Here is a 13,213-nt window from a genome sequence, read left to right on the forward strand (position 1 = left end):
GGTTCCAAAATGAAACAGATTTCTGAAAAGATGAATCACAAATGACTAAGAAACACTTAAAAGAATTAAAAGAATGAGCAACACTGACTTAGTCACTGTCCTGTTGCTGGGAAGTGACTCCATAACCAAAAAAAATTATAAAAGAAAGCATTATTTGGGTTATTTCTAACAGTTTCAGAGGCTTAGTCTATATTTATCACCACAGTGGAAAGCATGGCGGCAGGAAGGCATGGGGTTGGAGAAATAGCAGAGAGTTACATCTTGAACTACAAGCAAAGATAGAGAACTTCTGGGCCTCACTTGGGCTTCTGAAATCATAAAGTCTTCCCCATTTCTTCCAACAAGTATATACCTCATAATCCTTACCAAGTAGTCTCTCTCTCTGATGCTAAATTAAAATATATGAGTCTATGAAAGACATTCTTAGTAAAACCACCACATTTCACTCCCTGGCTCCCATAAGCTTGTAGCCATATTATAATGAAGAAACACATTCAGTCCAACTTCTAAAGTCCCCATAGTCTACGGCAGTCTTAGCACTGTTTAAAAGTCTAAAGTTCAAATTCCTTCAGGAGACTCATGGCAACCCCTGTTAAATGCAAATCAAAAAGAAGATCACATACTTCCAACTTAAAAGGTTCTAGAATATACATTACCATTCCAAAAGAGAGGAAATAGAGCATAGTGAGAAAATACTAGGCTAAATCAAGAACAAAAACCAGGATGACAAACTCCAAATTCTGTATCTCCATATCTGATGTCAAAGAGAGCTTCAGATTTTTAACTCTTGTTGACTGCAACACACTTCTCTTGTTGACTGCAACACACTTCTATCTCTTAGGATGATTCCATATCCAGTTTGTGGCTTTCCTCACAGATATTCCAGTACACTGGCATCTTTAACAACTTGGAGTCTTTGCAATCCAGGTTTCACCTACACAGATTCATATAATGGCCTCTCTAGGCCTCCATGCCTGGTTCCACTGACACACATCTAGCACAGTGACTTACTTAGCCAAAAGTCTTGGAGGGAGATTCCATAACCCCTTTCCTGTATCCTTGATGTGAAAGCTAGAAATGTATGGTTACAAAGCTCCTCTGCTTGATGGGTCTGCAACTTGACCTTGTTTGGGTTATATTTGCATCAGCTTTATTTTGTCTGATGATGTCCTTCACTGTTTTAGCTTTCCTTTAATTTCATTTACAACTTGGAAGTTTAGCAAGATGGGTTTGCCCTGAAGTCAGACATCCTTTTATTTCATTTAGTGTCAGAAGTTTCTTTAAATGTTTTATTTCCTTGTGCATAAGACATGGCACCAACAAAACATTTTTTTAATGCTCCTTTTCTCCTCAAAATGTACACTTTGCATATATTCTTTATATAGCTTGCTCCTTTTCATGATAGATATGCTTACTAATGATTACTAATGTTCACATGTCAGAGTCAATAGTAGGCTGTCTTGAAATATCCTCTGCCACCGCTATTAATCTAAAACACTTCAGTTTATTCTCAGGCAGATTTTTAGGACAAGGGCAAAAGGCAGCACATACTTTACAAAAATGTTACAATAATGGTCCGAGGTCACTTAGTAATATGCTTCTCTTCTGTAACCCCTTGAGCTGCCCCCTTTCCATGTTTCAAGTCACACTGTGCAAGACTTTCTATGTGCCTACAAGGATTGCTCAGTTAAATCATTCAACTGCTTTTCTAGTTCAAAGTCCCACAAATCTCCAACAAACAGCATGGTCATTTTTGTCATATCAACACCCTAGTCCTAGGTACCAACTTCTGTTAGTCCCTGTCTTACTGCGAAGGAGAGACACCATGAACAAGGAAAATTGTATTTGAAAATACTTATTTTCAATTTAAAAAGAAACTATTAATTACCCATTTCCCCTGTGTTGTATAGTTTGTCAAATCCTGAAACTTGTGAACTAAATGTTGAATTCTTACTCTGATGAAAAATATCTCAAAAAGGAATTCATAATATTTATAAACCTGTATAGAATTTATGTTATATCTTATTGAGACATATAAATGTTAATAATATTAGGCTTGTTATATAAAATTAAGTGAATGTGTCAAACTAAGGAAAAGCAATATGTGCCAAAGGTGTCAAAAATACAGCTTTAGTACCAATAACAATTTTACATTATGTGCATTTGAGTATTTAGCAAAAAAGGGTGTAGATTATGTAGACTATGCAATTTTTTTTATAAAGGAATGACTATCAAGTATATTCAAGTTAATTGAGATGCAAAGACTTTGGGTTTGCATAGATGCATGTTTGATTGACTATGTTAATCTCAGGGCTAACTTGTAATTATAAGTTCTACAATATGAAGCACTTTTTATTTAAATAGTCAAAATGAAAACACAATAGGAGAAACCTTTATGTTCTTTAAAGGAAGACTACTAACTATTATGTACCCGGAATTGGTTAGAAGCATCTATGCCAAAAATGAGAAACATAAATCTCAGACAACTGATTGAATAATGAATCAGAATTTTTAACTAGTCATTTTTGTGTTAATTAAGCTGATTCTGTCAATGTTAGTTACACATTTTTAAAAGTATGTGTTTTAAAAAACTATATATTTTATGTTACGTTAGGTTGCAAAATTTCTAGACAAAAACATTGACTTATAATAACAAAATAACAGGTACTTAATCTCACATTTTATAATTAACTATAGGCCAACTTAAATGATTTTGTAAAATTAGTAATAGAAGTAAAATTACATTTATCATTGTGAAATTGTTAAGGAAACCACCAGATGGCACTCCAGGAACTGAGTGTGTAGTAGTCCACAGAGAATTGATTAAACTTGTCAAATTAAGAAAAGTCATGCACTCTTTGTTCCAGAGTACGTTTAGCTAATTTTCTCATTTGTAATAATTAGTGATTTTTAAATAACAAGGTATTATTATCAAAGATAAAACAGAAATGATTTGACTAGCATGAGATTTCTTTGTTTTAGTTTCTCTTTCTGTTTTTTTGGGGGAAGTCTCAAACTCACATAATTATACCTGCCTCTACCTCTAGTGTACTAGGATCCAGGGTGTGTGCCACCATGCCCAATTTGACTAGTGTAAAATTTTGATGTTTAATTTTAAAAGTAAAATGTTTCATTTTAGTCTGTGGGAGGATGCACATCTGTGCTCTTGCACACATGTGTGTGGCGTCTAAGTGGCAATGAACATGACATGGTGTGAGCTCAGAAATCAGACGACAGCGTGCAGGAGTTGATTCTTCCCTTCTACCATGTGGGTCCCAGGGATCTTGCTTAGGTTATCAGTGTTAGGGGAAATCATCTTCAGCTGAGGAATTTTATATTCAAGAATATTTTGCTTATGTAACTTTATAGTTGACTAAGTATGATGTTGCATTAATATATTGTTAACATATGTAACTATAATTGAAACCGAAAACTTATAGGATAAATTAATCCTATTAGTCTGCTTGATACTGAGCACTCTTCTAATGCTTATTTTCATCCATTTTCTAATGTTTATTTTCATTTTTTTTTGTTTGTTTGTTTCACCCCAGTATCTGAAACTAAAAAAAGTGAAAAGATCTCCAAGGCAGGTAAGGCTACTGTCACTTGTATAGCAATAGATGGTCTTTGGGGTTTGATAAAGAACGATTTACAATTAAGGCAAAGTAAAGCTGAGCCTTCCAAAATATTGAGCAAACAGAACAAACAAACAAAGCAGCAATCCACCCTCCACATGTATTTAACGTTTACAAGTAATAAGTTTAGATGTATGCTACAGCATAAAAAAAAAAAAGAAAAGAAAAAAAAGCTTTTAAATAAACCCTGTGCTTTTTGGAGACAGTTTTTGAGTAAGCCCATTTAACCGTTAGAATCACTACCAACCACTGCTTCTTCTTTACATACATTGCAAATAAACACTGTTTTCAAAACACCAAGCAATCCACTGGGATCTCAAATCTTCTAACCAGAGCACGATACATGCTTGAAATATCTAGAAATATATCTACTTGATTGGCTGAGTATGACACACTTAGTTTTACCTACATTCAACCAAACTTTATTTTAAATTGGTAGTGTCAAATACCCCAGAGTATAGATTCAATCATTTTTTTTTTCACTCGTTGGATATGTACCTTGGAGCGGTAAATCTTTCTCTTTGGGTTTTATTTAAAATTTCTATTATTTGTTTTTACTTTTATATTTATTTATTCATTGTATATGTTAAAGAGGGTACTGGCATGTCTGGGGTTTAGAGGACAACTTGAAGAAGGCAATTTTCTTCTTCCAGTAGGATGATTCCAGGGATGGAGACACAGCTTGACAGGCTCAGTGACAGGCACAGGTCCTCTTGATCTGTCTCCCTTGTCTGCTGCTATCCTTGAAGTAGACTTTGTACAAACAGGGTTCTATGAGGGAGGATCACTTAGAGAAAACGGTAGATGTTGAAGAAGAAATATAGACAAAACATAGCGTAAATCCAGAACAAATTTCTAATTAACAGCAATCTTTCTAGTGCCAACAATATTTGAACTATTTCTGTTGTCAATATGCAGAAAATATTGTGCACAGACCTAAGCAGTAGATGGTTACGCCTATATTCCTGTCTCTCTATGTAGAGGAAATTGGCTCTACCGAGACAATATGATACTCTTGGTCTAAGAACGTTTGCATATTCTCATTTGCACCATCTTTAGTATAATCAAAGTAATAGAAGTAATACCCTCTGTCCATCTTACATTTAATATGACTGAAGTGATTGTTTTAGCTTTTACAAAGTGATACCACAATCTTAAAAAAGTTTAGTGATTCTTCTCATTTTTTTTTTTGTGAGTGCATATAATCATTTTAAGTGACTTATAATCTTGAAGCACTTGGTCTCAGGAAGAAATTATAAAAGAACAAAGGGTGATATGGACTGAAGAGATAGTGTTTGTTCTCAGTATAAAATTTTGCAATTTTAAATTGTATGAAAAATGAGTAGAATGATGGCAATGATCTATTCCCATTCCATTCTTATACCAAAATCAGATATAAATGTAGAAAAGGGGGGTTGGAGAGATGGATCAGTGGTTAAGAGCACTGGCTGCTCTTCCAGAGGTTCTGAGTTCCATTCCCAGCAACCACATGGTGTCTCTCAGCCATCTGTAATGAGATCTGGCGCCCTCTTCTGGCATGCAGGCATACATGGAGGCAGAATGTTGTATACATAATAAATAAATAAATAAATAAAATCTTAAAAAAATGTAGAAAAGGAAGAACTGCATATAAAATACACTGTGTTGTTAGATATTACTGATTGGTTTCAGCGAAAGCCTACTAATAAATAAAAGCTACATTACAGCATCACTTGATGTAAGCAGGGTATTGCATTTTACCCTATATTTTGATGCTGTCACCTAAAACAAAAGCAATATCCATGCTATCAACTACTATTATCAAATCATATTCAGTATTTACTTCTGCAGAACATTTGTTTGAAGTTTATTGAATAAAGAGACCATGTAAAAGGTAAAATGCTTTTTATTTTACTGTATGACCTTGAGATCATTTTGAACTAGCAATATATAAACCATAGAAGGAATTATAAATGACATTTATACTATTTTTATTCTAATATGTATGTCAGGAATCTTGACTGCTAATCACTTGCTATTAACCTCTTCTTTCTTTCCCGACTTCATCCCACTGTACTTTTCCCACCATATGAGAGGAAACATATAGTATTTCTCTTACTGGATCTGTCTTAAATTAAAAAGAATATTTTAATTGTTTAACATCTCATTAATTATAGGTAAAAAATCCTTAATTTTAACTCATGCACACAGTTCTGTTGGAAATATTTAACACGTTGAAATGTTTAACAGAAGAATATTTTACATTTAAAACAATTTTGCGTATAGAGGAAAAATAAAAAAGAAATAAGTATGAGTAACATTTAATAACATGCAATCAACCAACAAATGAATGAGAACATACACCATGCTTAGTGTCACTGCCATGTACCTGCAATTGTGTGGATGATTATAAAATTTGCAGACATGTGAGAAGATGGTATTTTTTTTTTACAAAAGTTATAATCATGAATGATTCAACCTAGTTACAATATTACTGAAGAATGTTCTAATGTGCTATATGGGGGAAACATTCTTACAGTATGTAACCATCAGTAAAATTCTCATGGTGATGGTGTGTTTAAACTCTAATTTAGGAATACATAAGAGCCTATGAGATAGGAAGTTTATTAAAACAATAGTGGAGACATTGTTGACTTTATGCTAGAAAGATATTAGTTTGTCTCTCTTTTCCACTTGTTTCCTTTTCCTTTTCCTGAAAGTTGTCATAGTCACCTGTCAAGGCTGTTTTGTGCATGATCATTGCTATTTGCTAATTGGGTTAGCTTAGGTATGTAGTAGCTGTATTTAGAAGGGATCCTAGAACCAAGGTTAAGCTTCATATTAATGGGAGATAAGAGGAGAGAATAAAACTTTCCAAATGACTCCCACAGGCAATGAGGTGGGTAGAAGATGGAAATAATGGAGCAATGAAATGAATAGATATAAAAATGGTTCTGGAAATCCAGGCCTGGAGCTGAGGAGCAGAAACAAAATTGGCATCTTTGAGGACCTGAGTAAGGAGCAAGTGTATTGAGAGTTATAACAGTTCGTGGAACTATTTATAATTTGAACTCAAATTCTTTATAAAAATCCAAGTATTACAAAATAAAAATAACCACAATTGATGTTTGATAAAGACAAGATGTAATGATCTTAAGATATTTCAGATTAATTATTTACTCTTTAGCTAACGCTTTTTATTGCAGTAGAGACACTATGACCATAGCAACTGTTATAAAAGAAAACATTTAATTGGGGCTGGCTTACAATTGAGAGGTTTAGTTCATTGTCATCATGGCAGAAAGTGTGGTGGCATGTAGCCAGACATGGTATTGTAGCTTAGCTGAGAGTTCTACATCTGGATAATAAGGCAACAGGAAGAGGAAGAGAAAGTGACACTGGCGAGGTTGGAGCATCTGAAACCACAAAGCCTAACTAACTCCAGTGACACACTCCTTCAACAAGGTCACACCTACTTCAATAAGGCCACACCTCTAATAGTGCTAGACTCTGGTCATGAGGCATTCATATCTATGAGCTAATGGGGATCATTTTATTACTATTCATACAACTACAACTTTCAAAATGATTTACAACCATTGCACGTGTTCAACTTGGAAAGATTATTTAAAAATCATTAATTCCGGAACCTATTGAAAAACACTAAAAATAATTTGTCATGCATTCCTCAAAGAATATGAATGGGATGTGTAGAGTACAACAATATTCTCCTTGCATTATGATGCTTCTGTTATTTTCAAGATATTTTCTAATCAGAGAATAGAAGCATATGACTTTAGTATTTTTATAATTGCAAGGTTTCAAGCATGAGATGTCCCAGCAAGTGTTACTTATACAAGTTGCAAACATGAAATAGATGAAGGCATGACATCTGCATGGAGGGAGTCTATAGGCCCTGGAAAATGAGGCACAAAAGCTTTGAATCCTCGTATTATAACCATACATTAAGAGGTTTGGAATAGAAGACAGGGGAACACAAAAGAACATTATTTTACAACAATGAGAATGGAGAGGGAAAAGGCCTGGAAAGGATCACTTCTTGGAAACCTAAACAATGTGGACACGAAGCAGAAATTGCCTTAGCAGGAAACCAGGTAACAAATAGCTGCAGGGTCCCAATGTGAAGTAGACATTTTCAAGATAGAGTCAAATGCCAACACTCAGAACCACTGTCTCTCTTAGAAAGGCGAGAGGCAAGATGACAGGGAAAAAAGTGACTAGTATACTTAACAAATAAAGCTGTCATGCCATGACTTTTGAGAAGCTTTCAGAAGGGTGATGAGAGCAGAAACCTGACTGTAGTAGGAGCTAACAGGGAATTCATCCATTGTTACTGAAGACAGAGAAGGACAGCTCTGTTTCTTAAGTTTATAACACAGGGAAAACAGTGAGATTCCTGCACAGGGAACCTTTGAAATATTAATACTTGCATATTTTCTCTAAGAGAGGAAATTCCTGGAAGAGAGGAAACAATGAATCCACAGAGAACAATATTAATTAAAGGTAGTGTTGGGGTCTATACTAGGAGTGAAGGGAAGTATTTTAATTAAGAGGAAGAAAAATTTCCCTTGAGCTTAGAGGACATAATGAAAGAATAGATTAACCGAGAAGAGTGCGTATGAGGATTCATATGGAGGAGTGTAAGAGAGTGTATGTTTGGTGCTCTTTTCTTCTAAAATGATTGTGATGGTTATCAACATGCTTATAGCAAAATCTAAGGTAATATCCTTTCTTAACAAAGCAACATCTCTGGAGATCATCAGATAATATTTCCCAAACTTCCTTATTAATTAAAACTGCCTTTCTTTGGAAAAGTTAAACTATTTATGGCATGATAATTGAAAATAAAACAACTGTACAAGATGGCTAAATTTCTAATGCTAGATGAACTGTAGATATGAATTATTTTATATTGTATGCTCTATTTTATATTGTAGACTGATAGTGAAGGTAAATAGGATATGTATTTTATGAGGTAATTTATGAACAGTTAATTGTTACCTTTAGGAGAAATCTGCAGTAACTGAAAAGAATAAATGATTAAAAAGAAATTTTGTATTCTGCATCTTATGAAGATTTTTCTAGTATTGGAATTTTCCTGGCTGCAAATGACATGGGCAAATGTCAGTAAAGGATACATAATTTCAGTTATATAAGATGTGTCTTGGGATTATAAATACAGCATAACAATTTCTATGGCTATATTTGGGTACTCACCAAATCCACACACTGAAAAACGAATTATCTGTGTGACATATCAGGATGTAGAATCTTTAGAGGTATATGATGTTAGTGTCCTCAAAAAGAGATCTGAGGGATTTTTTTCCTGCCCATTATGTCATCTGAGTACACACTGCAAAGACTTTGTTTATGAACCAGAAAACCATCATCGATATTTAATGTACCAGTCAATGAACACCTTAAACTGGGACTTATTTCCCAGTCTTGAAGTGGAGTAAATACAATTCTGTTGTTTGTGGTGTTTTTAGAACAGCCAAAACATATCAATTTGTTGTTAATGACAACACAATATATACTTAAATTTTGTCAAGAGATTATTAACTTAAGTATTATTAACGTAATACTTGAGTATTCACTTAGGTATTATTACCAAAACAAAACAGAGGAATTAAAATATATCAAGTAATATATATGCAAATTATGTTGATTTGGGGTAAGCATTTATAATTTATACACATATCAACATATTACATGTCTCTAATATATGTATATTTATATATATGTATATACAATATATGTATACTCAATTGTTTTCTTGAAATACACTTTAGTGGTTTATAGACTATGAGAATCAAAATAGAATTTTTTTTCCACTAAGGGCTTTGCCAAAATAAGGAGCACCTATATATTTATTAAGAAAATAATATTCATATGAAAACTCTATAATCACATATACAAGTTCTCTGTGTAACTCACCTTCCTTAAAATCAAACAAAGCATTTGTTGCATTTTCCTTCCCTTTTGTCTTTATTTCTGTGAATGACTCAGAAGTCACCCATCAGTTTCAGTGGTTTAAACTTTGCTGAATCCCTTCCCCCTCTCTTTCTTTTTGAACTTATATTCATGTAGGAACTACATTCTCCATTGTCCAAAGTGTCTCGCAATTTTTTTCACTCATTCTCTTTCTTGATTATGCCTCTGACTCTTGTCTTCTTTTTATGAGCAAACATATAAAATCATTAACTAATCATTCTTATTTTATTGTTTAAAATTCTACCACCAGTCTGCCATAGTTTCCTTTGTAACATGGTATCAGCCATGAGCAAGATACTGGGGGACTATCTTCTACACCTGCTGCATCACATCTCCTCAAAATGCTTCCTCCCATACTTCCATACAACACACACACACACACACACACACACACACAGAGAGAGAGAGAGAGAGAGAGAGAGAGAGAGAGGTGATTACATAAAAAGACAATAACAATCAAAAGATTAGTACAATAAAACACACAAAAAAATGCATGGACAATGTCCACATTATGTAAACACACACACACACACACACACTTGCTAGTTGTTCAGGAACAATATCCAAAGCAGTTGATATAAAAAATCCCCAAACACGAATATTTAAATTTTTGCTTATTTTTCAAGATTGTTTCTTAATGACAATATTTCTCCCTCCCCACCCCCCCTCTTTTGGCTCTAGGTCTTTGTGTAGGGTTGAGGTTTTCTGGGCTTTTCCCAATGCAATTTGTTTTCTTTGTTGGTATTCTACTTGTTTATTTCACATTTTGGCAGTAATTTTGGTGAGACTTTACCAGTGAAGTTTCTGTCGTTACTAGAATAAACAATCTCATAGCAAAGTTCCTGATCCTCTGGTACTTTCGATCTTGCTTCTCCCTCTACTGCTAGGTTCCCTGAATCTTTAGTATGGGAGGGTTTATTTATTTGTTTGTTTGCTTATTTATTTATTTATTTATTTATTTATTTATTTATTTATTTTTGTAGTCGTATTTACTGGGGCTGGTCTCCACAACTCTGCATATTGATTGGTTGTGGTTTTCTGTTGTGTTCTCTATCTGTTCCGAAGAGCAATTTCCTTGAAGAAAGCTGAAGTCTACACTTACTTGTTCCCACAGATAATAAGGACAGATGTTTATAGGTTGTTGGTAGGGATTATGCTGGTTTAGTAAATTATTGTTTGCTAATTGCTCTCCAATTCCATGGCCACACTAGCACACATTTTTTACTTTGATTTCCAGTGCCAGGAACGACATCCTTCATGTTGAAAAGGTATTAAGTCCAATTAGAGTCAATGGTTACCTCTAAGGGTAGTATACCAATACTACATCCGTAGGGTTATCATGCCATGCTGGTAATTGATGTGGTTCATGGACATCATAGCTGGATAAGACAGTGTGTTGTCTCTCTCCTTTGGAAGTTTTGCATAGCTCCTTCTGTTACTATGAAAACTAGTCCTCAGGGAGGAGTGTTCAAGTCAGTTCTAGTTCAAGAGCCTCTGGAATTCTTGATGTAGTGCATAGTGCTTTCAGCTTTAGAGAATTTATTTTCCACCTCTGTGGGGTGGCAGAGCCAAGGGCATCAGCATTCAGCAGTATATTTTGAGAGTCTCTTAGACAGTTCTGACCAACAACTCCAAGAAAGTCTTGAAAACATGAGTAATTATTAGCAACAAAAGTCCCAGCATGCACAAGATCTAGCTACTGATGGAAAACAGTGTGGCAAGCCCCAAAAGATTTCAGCACTGCTAAGCATCAAATCTGACCTAGGAAATAGGAACATGTAATACTACAGATCCACAGCAGCCCAGTCAGCACCATGTACCCAAGGCTTCTGCCCTTTTTCTTACATGAAATGGAAAGGATCAAATGCAGTTAAGAAAAATACTATTACGTGTAAATCATATTTTGAATTTGTTCATTCTAACGGCATACGTGATTTAGAAATAGAACAGATACCAATAAATTAAGGAAATCTCATTCTTCATAAACATGCTATTGAGCTGTTACTTTGAGACATTGGAAGATTTTTATAGATCATTGATAAGGTAGAAAGAAAAAGATTATAGACATAGTATAAAGGGTCCTATAAAAAGTCTATGGAGGGGAATACTAAGAAAAATCTAAGATAACCCTCAGAATTCTGTGTTGGAACAGGTTGTAGGCATCAATGTCATATAGCCTTATCTAAATTTACAAAAGAAATGAGAGACCAAGGAAATTTGGAGTGTTTAATTATACACATTTCAAATGTTCACTACGGGTGAAGTATTAGCCTAGGCATAAAACAGATACAAAAGCTCTGTCCTTACATGTTATAATCTGTGGGACATGCAGACAGGAACCTTTTTCAGGAAGGTAGGGAAAGAATACTGTGACAGATCTGGGTATCTCAGCCTGGATATGCTGGTTAAGATTACAAGACGTTCTTAATTCTGCGCAGAGCTTGGGATGAGAGAAAGGAGCAAGGACTGAGTGAATAACCTTGAAGGACATTAGGATTTAGGGACTGGAGAGAGAAGATGTAGACCATAAAAAAACTTTAAAGATATAGGGGAAAAAAAAAGCAAAGGCAGAGTGTCTTAAAAGTTAGAGATATTAATTAATTTTGAATTGTGGAGGAAATAATTTTAAAATGTTAACTGTAGCAGAAACTGACTGCAGGATAGTCACTGCACAGTGTCCATTGGCATGCACAAAATGGAGTCATTGATAATCTTAAGAGCAAGTTATTGGAGCCGAAGGAGAAGAAATAGAATTACCAGACTTTGACACATCCCTTCAAAATCTGAATGAAGAAAAGACTGAAGAAAAATGTACTTTTCTATACACTTAAAGATATTACAAAATTTCTGACTCAAGGAAGACAAAGAGTAGATTTCCTTAGGAAGCATGGTGGAAGTGGGCTGAAGAAAGAGAGCTGGTGGCTTCACATGATTCTCAATGCAAACAGAAATAAACATGGTTCTTTTCAACTTTACAAAGTTAGAGTTTCATTAAAATGTCACTTTTAATTGTAAAATGTTTACTTAGCCCAAACCCCCTTAGGACACTTTATGGTTTAGCTAGGATCATAAGCTACTAACTTCATAATGCAAAGAATGGAGTATTTTACAGTATAAATAGGCCTAATTGAAATTTTGCAATTCAAAGAATTCCTTATTTAGAATTCTAGTTTTAATTACTAGTAAACAACAGATTTTTAAGGTTAAGTATATTTCATGAAATCTCTTATAATATATCAAATAGACTGTCTAGGATACCAGGTAGTCATAAAAAACAAATTGATTTTCATTTTAAGTAAATGTTTTCCAAAATTATTATAATATGGTTTATCTTTTAATAGACAGTGTCCAGTTGAACACATTGTGAGGACTGATATCCTATAACTCTTTATCTAAGAGATTTAGGTAGGCACTTGAAGAATATAATTTCTATAATAATTTAATTTGTAAAACATGTTGGCAATATCTGTTAGAATGAGAAAGACTGGAGCAATAATCAAAATGAGTTACAACTAAAAATCCTGAAGATACATGTACAATTAATTCAAATTGAAATTTTAATTATTATGTAATATTAGTTTATG

General features: G+C 34.1%; 1 protein-coding gene across 11 annotated transcripts in view; it reads left to right on the forward strand.

The window, feature by feature from the left end:
- The window catches only part of Trdn (triadin), a 377,801-nt gene that overhangs the window by 307,488 nt on the left and 57,100 nt on the right, over positions 1–13,213 (forward strand). For 7 of the 11 annotated variants that reach the window (XM_057761731.1, XM_057761734.1, XM_057761735.1 and 4 more), the window contains exon 22: positions 3,552–3,590. The exons of the other annotated variants lie outside the window; for them this stretch is intronic. In XM_057761731.1, the coding sequence (XP_057617714.1) occupies positions 3,552–3,590 (39 nt within the window). The remainder of the gene's footprint in view (positions 1–3,551; positions 3,591–13,213) is intronic. 11 annotated transcript variants of the gene reach the window in all.

The sequence above is a fragment of the Chionomys nivalis genome, chromosome 2, assembly GCF_950005125.1.
Source record: "Chionomys nivalis chromosome 2, mChiNiv1.1, whole genome shotgun sequence".
NCBI lineage: Eukaryota > Metazoa > Chordata > Mammalia > Rodentia > Cricetidae > Chionomys > Chionomys nivalis.